This window comes from Thalassophryne amazonica, chromosome 3 (genome assembly GCF_902500255.1).
Source record: "Thalassophryne amazonica chromosome 3, fThaAma1.1, whole genome shotgun sequence".
Taxonomy (NCBI): domain Eukaryota; kingdom Metazoa; phylum Chordata; class Actinopteri; order Batrachoidiformes; family Batrachoididae; genus Thalassophryne; species Thalassophryne amazonica.
Window position 1 is genome coordinate 55113785 of NC_047105.1, and position 20214 is coordinate 55133998.

The following is a 20214-nucleotide window of genomic DNA, read 5'->3' on the forward strand; positions in this document are numbered from 1 at the left end:
GTTCCCAGGGTGAGGCAGAATTCAGCAGGTCAAAGAGCTTTATCTTATCGTGCACCCGCTCTGTGGAACAGTCTCCCTGCGACCGCGAGGCAGTCAGAGTCCGTGGACATTTTAAAGTCAAGACATAAAATGTATTTTTATTCTCTTTCTTATGAATAACTTTTATTTTTTATCCATTTTATTCTTGTGTTTTTAATCACGTATTTGAAATTTTTTTATTTACTCACTTATTTTAAATTTTATTTTGAACTGTTCTCTGTGAGGCGCCTTGAGGCAACTTTTGTTGTGATTTGGCACGTTATAAGATGATTAAATTAATTAAATTGTTTAATATCACCTTGAATGACCTTAAATGTCACATTCAAGGTCACTCAAGATGAAATCATGTAGTATATTTGACTTTGACCTGTATTTATGTCTAATGATAACAACAGATCTCTGATTCATGAGTTACAATGCTTGGCCTTGCATTGTGACCTTAACCTTTGAACTCTGGACCTGAAAACGGAATAGTTCATCCCTGCGTGACATTTAACTGATGCACAATTAGTCTTCCGACGACTGTCAGTGAGCTTAAAAGAAAACCATTTAATAAAGCTGTGGTAGTTCCTGCAATTTTAGAGGTCCAAGACCCTTAAAATGCAACAACATGACATGAAGCCAGCCTCCCCCACACTTCATCATTGCTACATTTTTAGCATAGGCGGTATATATACTGGACAAAGCATGTGTGATGTCATTCTCATTCATAGGTTTTCTATAGAGACCCTGAAGAGCAGACATAAAGCCTGTTTCTGTGCCATGTTCTGGGTGTTACCATGTTTACAGCAGCTGTATGATGAACTCATTAATGCACAATGGGGTGGAGCACAGGTGGCTCCATGTGTGACGAAAGACGCATGAACACATCCCTCTCTTAGAGTCTGAAGCACCTACCATGGGTTCGGGTGTTTATTAAACCATATTTTTGAGGACTGCGCTGTGTTTCTCCTAATGGTTTCTTTTTTTGTGGACATTAAAAGTTATGAGCCACTTATTGCCTTACTATTCACGTGGAAAGCTACCAACAGCTAGAAGAGGTAACACGATTAGCAATGTGCAACATTAAATGTGATAAGAATAAGAAACCAGCCTCAAGCAGCCAGTTAAGGAACTGCATTTCTGTAATGCAAAAACTGATATCTAAGAAAGTTTTTTTAAAAAGGAAAGAAAAAAAGACTTGTTTAAAGAAAATTTTACTTAATTTTTGTCTAAATATAAAAATAATCTTGCCAAGCATTTTTACATAAGAAAAAATGTCTTATATTGGGAAGATGTACAGTGTCTTGCAAAAGTATTCATACCCCTTGGTATTTCATGCATTTTAATTTGTTTACGGCAGGGACAGAGGAGGATATTCTTTCACCAAAACATTAAATCTAGGCTTGCATATCTCAGATGTACCTTCTGGCAAATTGTCGCTGAACTTTCAGGTTTTCTTTTTAATAAAATCCTCCTCTATACAACTTCATCGTGAAGCTGTATAACTACTGATACAAAATGCAAAATATGCACTGTGCACAATTTCTCCAATCACAACCACAGAAGCCTGTAACTTCTTCTGGGTTGTCTGGGTGCCTTGGTGGCTTTCCTCACTCTTCTCCTTCTTTCACAGTCACTCAGTTTTTGAGAACTGTCTCCTCCACACAGATTTACCATATTATTTTTATTTACGCAATATCTCTAAAATCAGAAACGTCTTGTCTCAGAGTGATGCTGAAAAACTAATTCATGCATTTATTTCCTCTAGGCTGGACTATTGTAATTCATTATTATCAGGTTGTCCTAAAAGTTCCCTAAAAAGCCTTCAGTTAATTCAAAATGCTGCAGCTAGAGTACTGACGGGGACTAGAAGGAGAGAGCATATCTCACCCATATTGGCCTCTCTTCATTGGCTTCCTGTTAATTCTAGAATAGAATTTAAAATTCTTCTTCTTACTTATAAGGTTTGAATAATCAGGTTCCATCTTATCTTAGGGACCTCGTAGTACCATATCACCCCAATAGAGCGCTTCGCTCTCAGACTGCAGGCTTACTTGTAGTTCCTAGGGTTTGTAAGAGTAGAATGGGAGGCAGAGCCTTCAGCTTTCAGGCTCCTCTCCTGTGGAACCAGCTCCCAATTCAGATCAGGGAGACAGACACCCTCTCTACTTTTAAGATTAGGCTTAAAACTTTCCTTTTTGCTAAAGCTTATAGTTAGGGCTGGATCAGGTGACCCTGAACCATCCCTTAGTTATGCTGCTATAGACGTAGACTGCTGGGGGGTTCCCATGATGCACTGTTTCTTTCTCTTTTTGCTCTGTATGCACCACTCTGCATTTAATCATTAGTGATTGATCTCTGCTCCCCTCCACAGCATGTCTTTTTCCTGGTTCTCTCCCTCAGCCCCAACCAGTCCCAGCAGAAGACTGCCCCTCCCTGAGCCTGGTTCTGCTGGAGGTTTCTTCCTGTTAAAAGGGAGTTTTTCCTTCCCACTGTAGCCAAGTGCTTGCTCACAGGGGGTCGTTTTGACCGTTGGGGTTTTACATAATTATTGTATGGCCTTGCCTTACAATATAAAGCGCCTTGGGGCAACTGTTTGTTGTGATTTGGCGCTGTATAAAGAAATTGATTGATTGATTGAGTGTCATACTGTTTGTATTTCTTCAAAACTGATGTAAACCAATTCCAAGACATATTCAGTGACTTGGAAATGTTCATGTATCCATCCCCTGACTTGTCTGAAGAAAACTGGTAATTAAACTGATTATTTACAGGTATTATACCAAAGGGACTGATTACTTATGCAACCCATCATCTTGGCTTTTATATTTTTAATTAATTTATATCAACTTGTAGAGATTTACTTTCAGTTTGAGTCAAAGGAAGATCATTTAGAAATTTCAAACTGAGAAGCCTGATTTATTTTTACCTCCGCCAAGGAGGTTATGTTTTCGGTCGCGTTTGTTTGTTTGTCTGTTTGTCAGCAGGATAACTCAAAACGTTTTGAACGGATTTTGATGAAATTTTGTGGAGTGGTTGGAAATGACAAGAGGAACAAGTGATTAAATTTTAGTAGTGATCCGGATCACGTTCCGGATCCCGATGCTAACGTGTTAGCACGTCTATGGCATTTTCAATGTTAAAAGTTAGCATTAAACAGTTGCAGCTGTCATTACATTCGGGTGCATTTGTTTTCAAATTGTAATATTTCTTAATTTATTTTTGTTTATATATTAATAATTTAATGATTATTATATACAATTTTAGAGAAAGAGACAAAAAGAAATAGAGCACTGTGCCAAGGAGGGAATCTCTTTAGGGTCAGTGACCCTATGGCGTTGTTTAGAGAAGTGTTTCATAAATGTTAAAAAAAATAATATATTTGCAGTTTAGTTGAATAATAAATTGAATTTTGTCTCTTATTTGTTTTTGTCTATAAGCACATGCAATATCAATATCAGTGCTCAGATGACAGTAGCTTCTGGGAAAGGTGCAAGTTGCAATAAACTGTGATGCCAAGTGCTAAGGATACATGCTATCCAGTCACAGCAGATGAAACTTTTTTTCACTACTGAGCAAACATCATTGTTAGACTTTTTTAGGTTCAATGATTCCACGGCGTGTAGATGTTATGGCATCAGTGACCCCATGGCCTTGGCGGAGGTTTGCACTCTCTGAGTGCTCCTAGTTGTATTTGAAATGCCATAAACAAATTAAAATGCGTGAAATACCAAGGGGCTGAATACTTTTGCAAGCCACTGTATCTCACTTTTTCTTCATAAGTTTTTTCCAGCTAATATCAAGCTGTATTTAACCAGTAACAAGGAAAACCAATGGATTTCAAATCATCCAAGCAAAGGAATGAGATTGTTTTCCTTATTTTAAGACAGAGGCTAATCTTAAAATAAGAATTCTGTCTAGTTTTAAGGCACATTTTGAATATTCAGTGCCTAGACATTTTGTTAGTTTTGAGAATTCAAACAGTCAATTTTTCTTACCCCACTGGCAGGTTTCTCTGGCTTAATACAGCATTTTCGGCTACAGTTTGGATTATTTGTCTTATATGGAAAGGGACCGTTTTTGCAGTGTGCTTTGACTTCATCTGATGCCATTGAAGTTTTTAGTAGGAGCAGAAGAACATAGCTCTGCTAATATATTAGCCTATGTTTTTGGAACACCTTTCATGATTGGAACAAAGACTGGATTTTATTTGAGTCTTTATTGTTTGGGAATTTTCCACTTCATTGTTTAATAATTAGCGATGGATTATCACATGTGAATCAGAATTTTTTTAAGCCCATTAACACAGCACCACACACTTTGAGGATTTCTTTGTATGTGAAACATTTCCTGAAGTGACTGACAGTGGTCCAACTAAAAAGGCAATTTAATGTTGCGTTTCTCGTTTCCACTGTTATGAAGATTTGTGGTTATGAATTGTGATTTTTCCATATATAAGTAGCATAAGTCTATATAAAAGTAAGTAAGTTTCAGGACTTCTCAAACTAGTAAAAGAACTTGACATATACTCCAGAAAATACAGTACCTGCAGTGGCTGAAGAAAAGTGCAAGTGGAGCACCTTAAACCAGTGATTCATGGTAGATTTGATTGTTCACGTCTTGAAAAGTCACTAGCTTCATATAGCGCATCATATGACGTGATGCTAACAGGCTAATGTTAGCATGACAACTCGTATCCTCACATAAGGCAATGCTAAAGGGTTAATGTTAGCAGTTAGTAATAGGACATACAATACTGATGTATTTTTTAAAAAACAAATGAACAATTTTGCTTTGAAAAATATTACTGCACATTTTTGGGTAATTTTACTTGTTGCCTGAAAAAATTTAATCTACAAACTACATTACCCAACTACATTTGAGCTACATTACCAGTCAAATGGGAAACTTTTGACTGGTAATGTATGTGTGGCTTTTGATTTTTCTTTTTTTTTCTTTTTTTTTTTTTTTCTGCTGGACAGAGTAACTAACATATAACAGACACACATATTTGAGCCTCAGAGAATTGTGATATAGATATACAGTAAGGAAAATAAGTATTTGAACACCCTGCGGTTTTGCAAGTTCTCCCACTTAGAAATCATGGAGGGGTCTGAAATTTTCATCTTGGGTGTATGTCCACTGTGAGAGACATAATCTAAAAAAAAAAAAAATCTGGAAATCACAATGTATGATTTTTTAATAATTTATTTGTGTGTTATTGCTGCAAATAAGTATTTGAACACCTACCAACCAACATGAATTCTGGCTCACACAGACCTGTTCATTTTTCTTTAAGAAGCCCTTTTATTCTGCACTCTTTACCTGTATTAATTGCACCTGTTTGAACTTGTTAATTGTATAAAAGACACCTGTTCACATACTCAATCAATCACACTCCAACCTGTCCACCATAGCCAAGACCAAAGAGCTGTCTAAGGACACCAGGGACAAAACTGTAGACCTGCACAAGGCTGGGATGGACTACAGGACAACAGGCAAGCAGCTTGGTAGAAGACAACAACTGTTATGATTATTTATTAGAAAGTGGAAGAAACACAAGATGACTGTCAATCTCCCTCGGTCTGGGATTCCATGCAAGATCTCACTTTGTGGGGTAAGGATGATTCTGAGAAAGCTCAGAACTACACAGGAGGACCTGGTCAATGACCTGAAGAGAGCTGGGACCACAGTCACAAAGATTACATTAGTAACACATGATGCTGTCATGGTTTAAAATCCTGTAGGACAGCAAGGTCCCCCTGCTCAAGCCAGCACATGTCCAGGCCCGTTTGAAGTTCACCAGTGACCATCTAGATGATCCAGAGGAGGCATGGGAGAATGTCATGTGGTCAGATGAGACCAGAATAGAGCTTTTTGGAATCAACTCCACTTACCATGTTTAGAGGATGAGAACCCCAAGAAAACCATCCCAACCGTGAAGCATGTGGGTGGAAACACCATACTCTGGGGGTGCTCTTCTGCAAAGGGGACAGGACGACTGCACTGTATTGAAGGGAGGATGGATGGGGTCATGTATTGCGAGATTTTGGCAAACAACCTCCTTCCCTCAGTAAGAGCACTGAAGATGGGTCATGGCTGGGTCTTCCATATGAAGGGTCAAAGTGATCATAATTAACTGAAATATTGAATGTGGTAAATATGAACGCAGTAAAACATAGATTGTGGTAAAAATGAAAGCAGTAAAACTTTGAATGTGGTGGAAATGAAAGCAGTAAAACAATTAATGTGGTTAAAAGTGAAAGTAGTAAATATTGAATGTGGTTAAAAAATCAAAAGGGTAAAACTGGACCTGATAAAAACGGAAGGTGTGAAGTACTAAACATGAAAATGAGTGACATAAAAAAACATCTGATTAATATTGCCCCTTTGAAAATTTGAATCGTTAAATTCGGATGCCATTAAAATCACATTATGGTAAATATTAATCTTATAAATATTATGTCTTAAAAATATAACATTGGCTAATTTAATTCACTGCCTCAATTTAAGTACCGCTACTTTATCTACTTCAATTGTATCATTTGCTGTACTCGATTTAATGTTGAATGTTTTCATTCACTGCCTCAATTTTAGCAGGTCCGCTTTACCCACTTCAGTTTTTATCATTCACGCGTCATCTGTGCAATTTTGCTCACTTCCGCTGGATCAGAGTACGGCAGCAGCCACTGTTGCGACAGCGGAAATTTATAGTCCAGAGCCACTGCGCATGTCACTGACCACGGGGTGGTGCCATTGGGAGTCACAGGTGAAGAGCGACCAAATGACGTCGTTTTATACGCGACACAAACATAAACAATGGCAGACTCCGTGTGTTTGCTGCTGTGTGAGTTTTTAAGAGAAAGTTTCTGCCAACGAGACGAAACACGCTTGAAAAGTACAGAAGACTTTGGGAATTCATACAAGCATGACAATGACCCCAAACACACAGCCAGGGCAACTAAGGAGGGGCTCCGTAAGAAGCATTTCAAGATCCTGGAGTGGCCTGGTCAGTCTCCAGACCTGAACTCAGTAGAAAATCTTTGAAGGGAGCTGAAACTCAAAACCTGAAAGATCTAGAGAAGATCTGTATGGAGGAGTGGACCAAAATCCCTGTTGCAGTGTGTGCAAACCTGGTGAGAAACTACAGGAAACATTTGACCTCTGTAATTGCAAACAAAGGCTACTGTACCAAATATTAACACTGATTTTCACAGGTGTTGAAATACTTATTTGCAGCAGTAACATACAAGTAAATTAAAAAAAAAAATCATACATTGTGATTTCGGATTTTTTTTCTTTTTTTTTTTTTTTTTTAGATTATGTCTCTCACAGTGGACATGCACTTAAGATGAAAATTTCAGACCCCTCCATGATTTCTAAGTGGGAGAACTTGCAAAATCGCAGGGTGTTCAAATACTTATTTTCTTCACTGTAGCATCCCTAACAGACATGTCAAAATTGTGGTTTAAATTCAGTTTTTGCCACATCAGTTGAGAAATACAGTCATACCAGTTAAAGGTTTTGACAGACTTTCTCATTCAGTGAAATGGGAAAGCATTTAGCCACACTAGTCAAATAAAATAAAAAAAATTTTCTTTTCTTTTTTTTTGATAGATCAGGTTACTGGAGTGGATTTAGAAAATTTTCAAATACATTTTTAAAAATTTTACACCATAAGAGGGGGCCTGTTTCTTGGTGGGGGAAACACAAGCAGATTGGAAACAGGGTCTTACCGCATGAAACTGCAAGCAGGATGCACAGCGGTTATAACAGGGTTCATCTTATAGTCGAACATCTCATTGGTAACCACTTTTAATTTGTCAATGATCACTTTCACGTCGACCTTCCCAGCATCTGCTGCAGCCGCTGTGATGCACACTATGGATGACATAGTCCCATTTCCTTCATAACTGCAGGAAACAGGGATCATGGTGTGATACAGCAGTATTTTTAAGAGACATGTCGATGTGACATCACGTGATACTCACCTTTGAATGAGGCACGTTTTGTCAGCTATGAAAGCTTTTCTGTGCACCCCAGAATCGAGATATTTGCCTGTCAGTGTAACCAGCGTCCCTCCAAACATAGGTCCACAGTCAGGCTTTATTTCAGTTATACTGGGAACCTGATATAGTAAGACAGGGTAGAAATATCATCACATTTCATTGTCACAGGTTCTGTGGGTAAAGCCACAGTGTGTAGGATTTAGTGTCTTCTAGTGGTGAGGTTGGAAATTGCATTATACCAGTCATGATTTTGTTTCCTTTCACATTTTCTCTTCTTTGGTGAAGGGGAGACAGGCCCCTTTGCTTTCTCTTGTGATAAGTGATAAGTATGATCCTCGTCTCGCAAAATAATAGTGATCAAACTTTGTAGTCAACACTAGCAACCAGTAGACAGCTTATGGAGGAACTGTGTTATATGTGCCATCAGACATACGCACCACTAGTTGGCAGGCACTGTTTTGTTTTGCCTGTAAATGCGACCAATGAAGGTGTGGCCCTTCAATTAAAAAAAGACAATGGTTCTGGCAGCTAAAAGTTTGTCTGTGTCCCATTTCTATTCAGTTCAACTAGCAGCCACTAATTCCTCTTCATTTTTCTTCACTCTACTGGCCACACTTTAAAATGCAAAAGGCAGAGTATGTATATGCCTTTTGGGCTACTGTATCAACATGGCTGTGCAACATCGTGGCCTCCTCCCACATCGATACGAAAGACTTATTGTAATCTTAGGAAAGTGCATCATATGACATATTTTTGTTGCAGATAATAATAGACTAATGAACAGATGGTTATGAATGCTGTTTTCCATTTCCACCCTTCCATCCTACACATTGTAGCTTTAAAGGCTTTTTTTTTTTTTGACGCTCTCTTACAGGTTCCAGCTTACGGTCAGACCTCTCAACTGTCTGTAAAAATGGTTCACATTTTACGTTGCCTGCAAGAGCTTTAAAAAAAACAAGAATAGTATCCACAGAATCATCAATACACCATCAACTACAATATCACAACTACAAGGGTGAATAACTACTTGTGTTAACTATAACAAACCTTGATGTTAGCTTACATCAAGCATATTTCTGTACAGATTCCCCAGAAAAATAACAAGGCGGCAAACAAAATTTAGGACATATTCACTGAAGCATGTCTTTTGTGTACTGATGCTGTATTTTGAAATAAATTCAACCACCTGTTAGAGAAGCTTGAATCTTCGACTGGACTGGGTTGCTTGACGCTAGGACGTTTCGCTTCAAATCACAGAAGCTTCCTCAGCTAAAATTCTTGCTCTGGTAGTCTGACTTCTGTCTTAACTCTTGTAAACAGAAGCCACAAATGCTGGAGTTTTAAACCTAACCAGACCCCTCCTACCGAGAGGCCGACTGCTATAGGCTGGTGACTAAACAATAGCTCTAATTAGCACCTATTGTGCTCTAGTTAGCACTCTCCTAATTACAGGGCAGCTGTCCCTCCTAATGATGGGACGGAAGTCTCTCCTGATGGCTCCCTTTACGACTCTCCTGATGACGTGAATGACTCATTACCATGAACAAAAGACTGAAACTGCTTTGTCCTGAGTACCCCATTGTAAACAGGGGACAAAGCGTGTCTCAGACCCCCTCCCCGGTTAAGGCTGGGTTTCAACTGTTTCACACAGAAAGCCTCTTTGACCCCTCTCTCAAACCATTTCTTCTCTCTGGCTAAGATTTAAACTTCCTTGTCCTCAAACGTGTGGTTAGTGTCTTTCAGGTGGAGATGAACTGCAGACTGAGGTCCACTGGCGCCCTCTCTGTGGTGCTGATATAGCCTTTTGTGTAAAGGTTGCTTAGTCTCACCTATGTAGTGTTCATTACAGTTTTCCTGACATCTGATAGAATACACTACATTGCTCTGTTTGTAACTAGGGATCCTATCCTAAGGGTGAATTCATTTCTGTCTCAAAGTGTTAACTGGTTTAAAGTAAACTGGGATTTTGTGCTGTCTAAAGATCCTCTGTAGTTTTTCCCCTACTCCTGCTAAATAAGGGAGAGACACTCCTCTTCTTCTTGTCTCTGTCTCCTGTCTATCTGGTCTCTTTGTTTTCTGGGACAGTGAAGGTTACAAATGATCTTCTTATGGCTTCGGACAGTGGACTTATCTCTGTGCTTGTTCTGTTGGACCTCAGTGCTGCTTTTGATACTGTTGACCATAAAATTTTATTACAGAGATTAGAGCATGTCATAGGTATTAAAGGCACTGCGCTGCGGTGGTTTGAATCATATTTGTCTAATAGATTACAGTTTGTTCATGTAAATGGGGAATCTTCTTCACAGACTAAAGTTAATTATGGAGTTCCACAAGGTTCTGTGCTAGGACCAATTTTATTCACTTTATACATGCTTCCCTTGGGCAGTATTATTAGACGGTATTGCTTAAATTTTCATTGTTACGCAGATGATACCCAGCTTTATCTATCCATGAAGCCAGAGGATACACACCAATTAGCTAAACTGCAGGATTGTCTTACAGACATAAAGACATGGATGACCTCTAATTTCCAGCTTTTAAACTCAGATAAAACTGAAGTTATTGTACTTGGCCCCACAAATCTTGGAAGCATGGTGTCTAACCAGATCGTTACTCTGGATGGCATTTCCCTGATCTCTGGTAATACTGTGAGAAATCTTGGAGTTATTTTTGATCAGGATATGTCATTCAAAGCGCATATTAAACAAATATGTAGGACTGCCTTTTTTCATTTACGCAATATCTCTAAAATCAGAAAGGTCTTGTCTCAGAGTGATGCTGAAAAACTAATTCATGCATTTATTTCCTCTAGGCTGGACTATTGTAATTCATTATTATCAGGTTGTCCTAAAAGTTCCCTAAAAAGCCTTCAGTTGGTTCAGAATGCTGCAGCTAGAGTACTGACGGGGACTAGCAGGAGAGAGCATATCTCACCCGTGTTGGCCTCTCTTCATTGGCTTCCTGTTAATTCTAGAATAGAATTTAAAATTCTTCTTCTTACTTATAAGGTTTTGAATAATCAGGTCCCATCTTATCTTAGGGACCTCGTAGTACCATATTACCCCATTAGAGCGCTTCGCTCTCAGACTGCGGGCTTACTTGTAGTTCCTAGGGTTTGTAAGAGTAGAATGGGAGGCAGAGCCTTCAGCTTTCAGGCTCCTCTCCTGTGGAACCAGCTCCCAATTCAGATCAGGGAGACAGATACCCTCTCTACTTTTAAGATTAGGCTTAAAACTTTCCTTTTCGCTAAGGCTTATAGTTAGGGCTGGATCGGGTGACCCTGGACCATCCCTTGGTTATGTTGCTTTAGACGTAGACTGTGGGGGGGTTCCCATGATGCACTGTTTCTTTCTTTTTTTGCTCCGTATGCATCACTCTGCATTTAATCATTAGTGATCGATCTCTGCCCCCCTTCTCGGCATGTCTTTTTCCTGGTTCTTTCCCTCAGCCCCAACCAGTCTCAGCAGAAGACTGCCCCTCCCTGAGCCTGGTTCTGCTGGAGGTTTCTTCCTGTTAAAAGGGAGTTTTTCCTTCCCACTGTGGCCAAGTGCTTGCTCATAGGGGGTCGTTTTGACCGTTGGGGTTTTTCATGGTTATTGTATGGCCTTGCCTTGCAATATGGAGCGCCTTGGGGCAACTGTTTGTTGTGATTTGGCGCTATATAAGAAAAAAGTTGATTGATTGATTGATTGATTGATGGGACTTCTGCACTTTGTCCAGGGACCATCGTGGGTACCCACATACTGTCAGGGCTTTCCGTACAAGTTGTTGTTCTTTAGCCCTTCCCTCTGCAGTTGTGGGCACCTGTAGGGCTCTGTGTTGAAGAGTCCTGATCACCCTGAGCTTGTGTTCAAGGGGGTGGTCTGAGCCAAAGAGCAGATATTGGTCGGTGTAAGTGGGTTTTCTGTAAACCCCTGTCTGGAGCTGCCTGTTCTCTCCAATGATAACATCACAGTCCAAGAAGGCTAAATGGTTGTTTCTGGCATCCTCACGTGTGAACTTGATATTGGAATCCACGGAGTTGATGTGTTCTGTAAAGTCCTCAACCTCCTGTTGTTTGATTTTAACCCATGTGTCATCGACATATCTGAACCAGTGATTGGGAGAGATGCCCGTGAAAGATGTCAAGGCTGTCTTCTCCACTCACTCCATGTACAGATTGGCCACAATGGGGGATACCGGTTTAGTCACCAGCCTATAGCAGTCGGCCTCTCGGTAGGAGGGGTCTGGTTAGGTTTAAAACTCCAGCGTTTGTGGCTTCTGTTTACAAGAGTTAAGACAGAAGTCAGACTACCAGAGCAAGAATTTTAGCTGAGGAAGCTTCTGCGATTTGAAGCGAAACGTCCTCGCGTCAAGCAACCCAGTCCAGTCAAAGATTCAAGCTTCTCTAATATGGAAACCATCTGGACAACTGAGAGACTACACAGAAACTTCAACCACCTGTGTTAATGAATTAATCATGCCACTGCATTGGGCTTTGACAGTTGTACTTTCAAAATTTAGGGCCCCTTCACACATAGTACGAATAAATACAAATCAGGGCAAATCACAGCAGAACAGCTTGTATAAGTGAACCACGAAAACATCTAGCCGACGGGCAGGCATGAACGAACCCGCTGAGACAGTTTTGTGCACGCGACGGTGTCGTGCACAAGCTTGCACGAAGCCGTCGCAGCAGGAACATAGTGCGAGCAGCTGGAGTATGTGTAACCACATCGTGCAGCTGCTGTGAGAAAAAAGACAGAAAAATTCATGCCACCCACAGGATTCGAATCTGCAAAGTACAAAAGTTTTGGTTGCCAGCCAGAAACTTTACCACTGCACTACCATCACTGTCCTATAAAAGGTGCGGAAAAATGCCTGAAATCAACAAGGACATGAACATTTTTTTTTAAAGAGATAAAAGAGCTGTGATAACTGACCAAATGGCATTCGTTACGGCTTATTTCTGCTAATAGGTGACTGGAAGTGGCGTATTTGTCACACTGTTGGCTTGTCATATAGTCCTGCGGCACGCCGCTCACAGGATACACGTGTCCTGTCACACAGACGTGACATTCAGATTGCCTGCTGCGTGTCCACATGAACTGATGGTCCATTTCAGCTGGGAGCCCGGGACAGCCTGTCAATGTGCGCCCTGTCCAGCCGGTCACAAAAGTGAAATATGTTTTTATGTATTTCCACATGAGGACAGCAAGCACACACACGTGCGTGTCTGTTAAAACACGGTACGTGTTCTGCAGCTGTGATGTCCAGGACCAGAGTTGTTAACAGCTCCTGCTGTTGGCAGTCAGCCAGGCCCCCGTCCGTTCAGCGCACAGACAAATGCGTCACTCTGTGGGTAGATATGGTATCAAGGACATGAATGTGGAAGGTAGGGTGACCAGATGTCCCACTTTTTGCCCTAAATTGAGATGGTTTCCAGCATTGTTATTGACATTTCTAAAACACACATTTAAAGGTGAAGCCTGACTGTCAATAACAATGCCGGAAAGCATCTCAATTTGGGACAGATGGCGGAAGCTAAAGGAGGAAGATTTGTGTGAAATTCAGTGAGCAGGTGAGAGACGGACTGGATGGAGGAGAAGCAATTTCGGACAACTAGAAAAGTACTGCAGATGTGGTGAGGGAGACAGCTAAGAAGGTACTGGGTGTGACATCTGGACAGTGGAAGCAAGACAAGGAGACTTGGTGGAGGAATGAAGATGTCCAGCAAAGCATAAGGACAAAGAGGTTTGTGAAAAAGAATTGGGATAGTCAGAGAGATGAAGAAAGTAGACCGGAGTACAAGGAGGTGCGGCACCGGATGTAAAGAGTGGTAAAAGCAAAAGAAAAAGCATATAGCGAGCTGTACGAGAAGTTGAACAGAAAGGAAAGAGAAAAGGACTTGTACCGATTGGCCAGACAGAGGGACAGAGCAAGAAAGGATGTGCAGCACGTTAGGATGGTAAAAGATGTAGATGGTAATGTAGTGACAAGCAGTGATGCTCTAATCTAACCACTTTTTTTAGTAACGAGTAATCTAACGTGTTAATCTTTCCAAATCAGTAATCAGATTAAAGTTACTTCTCCAAGTCACTGTGCATTACTATTATTTTTGCATTGTGGGTCGATAGCAGCATTAAACTTGGTCCGTGGGCAGGGGGTTGGGGTTTGATTGAACTGCCCACTTTAAGCGAGCTGTGAGCTTTTCATCTGCGGTTTTCCGCAGCAGCTACTACTCGTCCTCACCTCTTAAAGCGCGGTGGCAACAGCACACCTGCACTGAGCTTTACAAAGACATTTTTATGCTTTTTTTTCTCCTTTATTTAGAATTCTGAGCTGATCGTCCGAGTCGTGTCAACAACTAACACTATTTTCCACTCAAATGCACCTAAACTCTCCTTCTGAGGACCACATGATGTGAAAACGCAATAAAACTTTCTTACCTGTAAATCTGGCCATGTTTTCTGCATAAATAAATGTTATCCATTCTTTGTGCTCAAACGCCAAAGCAGGGGCAAATCCAGATGGAATGGGGGCTTGGGGCAGGGATGCGGCACCCCCACAACACCCCTAGATTAAAGGTCCAGTTTTGAAGCCTTAATTTTTACTACAACTACTAATACTACTTAGAATAATAATCATTTTGACAAGTAAAATGTTTAGAGAAAATTTAAATGTTAGAAAAATGTTAGAAAGAATTTAATAGTTACATTTCTAAGCAATGTACGTAGGTTAGAAATTGCAAGTTTAACTGTTACAGTGCTGTCAACAGTTAAATATGAGGTCAAGAATGCGGTCTTTATTTTACTTTTTATAAAAGAAGTATTTATTTCCATTTAAGTCAAGAAAGGGTGACTATAAAGTAAGTTTTGGCAAAACAAGTATCATTGTCATGTTGAGGTGGCAGAGGGTTGTTGTTGGCAGCTGGGGAAAGTAACTAAAAAGTAACTAGTAACTAGAAATCTAACTTAGTTCCTTTTACAACTGAGTAATCAGTAAAGTAACTAAGTTACTTTTTCAAGGAGTAATCAGTAATCAGTAATTGGATTACTTTTTCAAAGTAACTGTGGCAACACTGGTGACAAGTGAGTTGAGTATGTTTAGAAGGTGGAGGAAATATTCTGAGGAGTTGATGAATGAAGAAAATGAGAGAGAGAAAAGACTGGATGATGTGGGGAGAGTAAATCAGGAAGTACAAGAGATTAGTCGTGATGAAGGGAGGGCAGCTATGAAGAGTGGAAGTGTAGGTGGTCCAGATGGAATTCCAGTGGAGGTATGGAAATGTTTAGGAGAGATGGCAGTGGAATTTCTAACCAGATTGTCTAATAAAATCTTGAAAAGTGAGAGGATGCCTGAGAAGTGGAGATAAAGTGTGCTGGTTCCTATGTTTAAGAGCAAGGGTGATGTACAGAGCTGCAGTTACCACAGAGAAGTTGCAGGAAAGAGTAGTAGAAACTAGGCTTAGAAAAAGATGATCTGTGAGCAGCAATATGGTTTGATGCTGAGAAAGAGCACTGCAGATGCAGTTTTTTGCTCTGCGAATACTGATGGAGAAGTACAGAGAAGGCCAGAAAGAGTTACATTGTGTGTTTGTGGATTTAGAGAACGCTTATGACAGGGTGCCAAGAAAAGAGTTGTGGTATTGTTTGAGGAAGTCTGGAGTGGCAGAGATGTATGTGAGGTGCAGTGTGATTCGCAGTATTAATAACAGATTCATTCAAGGTGCAGGTGGGATTACAACAAGGAGCAGCTCTGAGTCCTTTCTTATTTGCAGTGGTAATGGACAGACTGAGGGCTTAAAAACCCAATTCCAATGAAGTTGGGACGTTGTATAAAATGTAAATTAAAAACAGAATACAAGAATTTTTAAATCCTCTTCAGCCTATATTCAGTTGAATACACCACAAAGACAAGATACTTAATGTTCAAACTGATAAACTTTATTGTTTTTGTACAGATATTTGCTCATTTTGAAATGGATGCCCAGAATGTGGCTTGGCATTGTCTTGCTGAAATAAGCAGGGGCGTCCCTGAAAAAGACGTTGCTTGGATGGCAGCATGTGTTGCTCCAAAACTTGGATGTACCTTTCAGCATTGATGGTGCCATCACAGATGTGTAAGTTACACATGTCATGGGCACTAACACACCCCCATACCATCACAGATGCTGGCTTTTGAACTTTGCACTGGTAACAATCTCGATGGTCTTTTTCCTCTTTTGACCGGAGGACACAAAGTCCATGATATCCAAAGACAATTTGAAATGTGGTCTCATCAGACCACAGCACACTTTTCCACTTTGTGTCTGTCCATTTCAAATGAGCTCGGGCCCAGAGAAGGTGGCGGCATTTCTGGATGTTGTTGATGTATGGCATTTGCTTTCCATGGTAGAGTTTTAACTTGCACTTGTAGATGTAGCAACGAACTGTGTTAACTGACAATGGTTTTCTGAAGTGTTCCTGAGCCCACGCGGTAAGATCCTTTACACAATGATGTTGGTTTTTAATGCAGTGCCGCCTGAGGGATCGAAGGTCACGGGCATTCAATGTTGGTTTTCGGCCTTGCTGCTTACGTGTAGAAACTTCTCCAGATTCTCTGAATCTTCTGATTATATTATGGACTGTAGATGATGGAATCCCTAAATTCCTTGCAATTGAACATTGAGAAACATTGTTCTTAAACTGTTGGACTGTTTTTTCATGCAGTTGTTCACAAAGTCGTGACCCTCACCCCATCTTTGCTGAGACTTTTGGGGCTGCTCCTTTTACACCCAATCATGACACTCACGTTTCCAAAAAGGTGTTCTTTGATCATTCATCAACTTTCCCAGTCTTTTGTTGCCCGTCCCAACTTTCTTGAAATGTGTTGCAGGCATCCATTTCAAAATGAGCAAATATTTGCACAAAAACAATAAAGTTTATCAGTTTGAACATCAAATATCTTGTCTTTGTGGTGTATTCAACTGAATATACAGAGGATTTTCAAATCATTGAATTCGGTTTTTATTTACATTTTACACAATGTCCCAACTTCATCGGAACTGGGGTTGTAGATCAGAAAGGAGTCTCCATGGACTATGATGTTTGCAGATGACATTGTGATCTGTAGTGAGAGCAGAGAGCAGGTTGAGTCTAGCCTGGAAAGGTGGAGATATACTCTGGAGAGCAGGGGACTGAAAGTAAACAGGAGCAAGACAGAGTACATGTGCGTGAATGGGAGGGAGCCCAGTGGAATAGTGCAGTTACAAGGAGTAGAAGTGGTGAAAGTAGATGAGTTTAAATACTTGGGGTCAACTGTCCAAAGTAGTGGAGAGTGTGGTAGAGAGGTGAAGAAGAGAGCCCAGGCAGGGTGGAGTGGTTGGAGAAAGGTGGCAGGAGTGATTTGTGACCAAAGAATATCGGCAGGAGTTTACAAGACAGTAGTGAGACCAGCTATGTTGTATGGCTTAGAGACGGTGGCACTAACAAAATGACAGGTGGCAGAGCTGAAGATGTTCAGATTCTCTTTGGGAGTGACGAGGATGCACAGGATTAGGAATGAACATATCAGAGGGACAGCTCAGGTGGGAAATTTGGAGACAAAATCAGAGAGGAGAGATTGAGATGGTTTGGACATGTGCAGAGGAGGGACCCAGGGTATATAGCGAGAAGGATGCTGAGGATGGAGCCACCAGGCAGGAGGAGAAAAGGGAGGCCAAAGAGGAGGTTTATGGATGTGCTGAGGGAGGACATGCAGGTGGTTCGTGTGACAGAGGAAGATACAGATAGACAGGGCTGAGCCAGGTAAAACTGCCATTTTTTCCTGTCAATGTTTTATCAACAGATTCCAGTACTTCAGACCATACTAATCAATATAAGATTTTGTGCTGTCTTGAAATTTGTCCAGAATCCAAGATAGCCACCAAAAATCCAGATGGCCGCCAAGATACATAAAGTTGGTCCTAAGTCAGGGGTGGGCAACTTGTTCCAGAAAGGGCCAAGAGGGTGCAAGTTTTCTTTGCAGCCACTGACTCCACCAGGTGACTTGCTCTAAAGCTGATGTAGCAATAATTTCTGATCAAGGGGCATAGTTTGGTGAATTCATATTTTCAATTCAATTTAAGGGTTCTCGTCCCATTTCTGAGTACAGTGGTCCCTCGTTTATCGCGGGAGTTACATTCTAAAAATAACCTGTGATAAGCAAAATCCGTGAAGTAGTCAGCGCTATTTTTTGCAATTATTATAGATGTTTTAAGGCTGTAAAACCCCTCACTACACACTTTATACACTTTTCTCAAAAAGGCATTAACATTTTCTCACATTTCTCTCCTGTGTAAACACTCTTTTTTCTTCTGGGCGAGAACATTATAAGCAGACACACGCAGAACTGTCCCTTCGCTCACTGCCTCTGGAGGTACGGATGCAGGACCCGCAAAGAATCCAAGTCCTCTCTCGGTGGCCACGGAGCTCTGCGGCTGCGGTCAACATCCGCATCAAAACAGCGAGCGTAGTCTCTGGACCTGTTGCCAGATTTGGCGCAGCTCCGCACAGCAGACAGGGGGGCGGTGTGAGTGGCCCGTTACTGCGTTTACCAAGCCCGCAGTAAGCGCATCGGAGGCAGTGAGAGCAATCGCGGTGATGCCGACCGGTGCCGCGACCGGCCGCATGATAAGGACGCAGAACACAATGCGCTGTTAAAAAAAAAAAACATGCAAAATTGCACAAAAAAAAAATCCGCGAAACTGCGAGGCCACGAAAGGTGAACGGCGTTATAGCGAGGGACCACTGTATTAGATTGGCGGGAAAGCTTGTTATCTCTGATTTGCAAAATCAACACTCCTGGTATGTTAGTTTTTAGTAAACTAAAATCATTGAAATATCATTTACGAATCTATTATCCAGTTCACAAAATTTTATGGCTAATTTGCTGGTATATAATAACCTGTAAAATCTAAAGTTTTTATAAACAAAACGTATTTTGACCATACATTTCATGATTTTGTCCAAGGTGGCTGATTTGCAACAGTAACATTTTAGGGCCCTGTCCCACTGGCGTTTAGGAGGATTTGCAGATGGAATGCGCACAAAAGTGGCCCACATCCGCCAAACAACCGCAATAACCGTGTAACATTCCTGTATGAGTCGGCCGCCATCCGAACATGTCCATGATCATCCGCAGAGGCACGCATGTCCGCAGCCAGGATTTTTGAGCGGCTCAAAAATCCTGCTGCGGATGAGATCCGCATCACTGCCTGAACACATACTGAAGACATACGCAGGACATACACAACCAACGCGCCGCATATCCCCTGTCATCCGCTGATATCCGCAACTGATGGGTTGGCGCGGCTTGGCGGCGGACCGGGACAGCGTGCAAAACAGATATGACGCGTGCCCAGCACGGCCACATCACGGTGGCAAATGGTATGTCGCGCATGCAGACAGAGTGGGCACGGATGAAGCGAGTGCATCACGGCCGCTGTGCCCCTCATGGGGGCGCCTCCACGGTCGCCTTCGCTTCTGTTCCCTGTTATATCCGCTTTTCTTCCTCATGTATTCGCTGATCCACCCTGGGACATTTGTCATTTCCGCCCACCTTTGTTGTGGACGCTCAGCTTTTGTCTCCTCATTTCATGCGCAAATCCTCCTAAACGCCAGTGGGACAGGGCCCTTATAATTGTGTGTCTTTGATTGATCATGGGGCTGCTCTCTCCATTATTTTGATTGGACAAATAACTAAGATTTCTTTGCAGATTGTGTGATGATGTGCTTTTATCAGAGAATGTTGCTGTGGACAAGAAACAGACTTTGTGGAAGCTACGGCAATGGTGGCAAAACCGTTCTTGAGCCAGGGAGACGGTGAGGGAGAACTGTGTATTCTTTGCAACAGTTGCATTAAAGCAAATGATAATTTTTCTGACAGCCAACAGATTGGTGGCTAAAGATGGACTGAAACTGTACCGGGAGTTAGCAGACAGGTGGTCAAGAGTAGAATGACCTTCAATCTGTTGGCTGCGGCATGATGTTTATGCCCTTCATCTTTCAGGCCCATTTCCATCGCACGTTCCAGTTTGACATAAGCATTGTCCTCAGAACATCTCCCAATGCCACCATCATTATATGCATTCTCATCATTTGGCGTAACTGTATTGTAAACAAAGCAGATTTGTTTCTGCTGCAGGGATCCTCTGCGCACTCTATAAGGTGTAGTGTCGGTAACA

At 41.3% G+C, this 20214-nt stretch overlaps 1 protein-coding gene across 2 annotated transcripts in view; it reads right to left on the reverse strand.

Annotated features, from left to right (window-relative positions):
* LOC117506757 (macrophage-stimulating protein receptor-like) overlaps positions 1-20214 on the reverse strand; it is a 71342-nt gene that overhangs the window by 22946 nt on the left and 28182 nt on the right. For both annotated transcript variants that reach the window (XM_034166344.1, XM_034166343.1), the window contains exons 8-9: positions 8013-8149; positions 7758-7934 (exon numbers count right to left, since the gene is read on the reverse strand). In XM_034166344.1, the coding sequence (XP_034022235.1) occupies positions 7758-7934; positions 8013-8149 (314 nt within the window). The remainder of the gene's footprint in view (positions 1-7757; positions 7935-8012; positions 8150-20214) is intronic.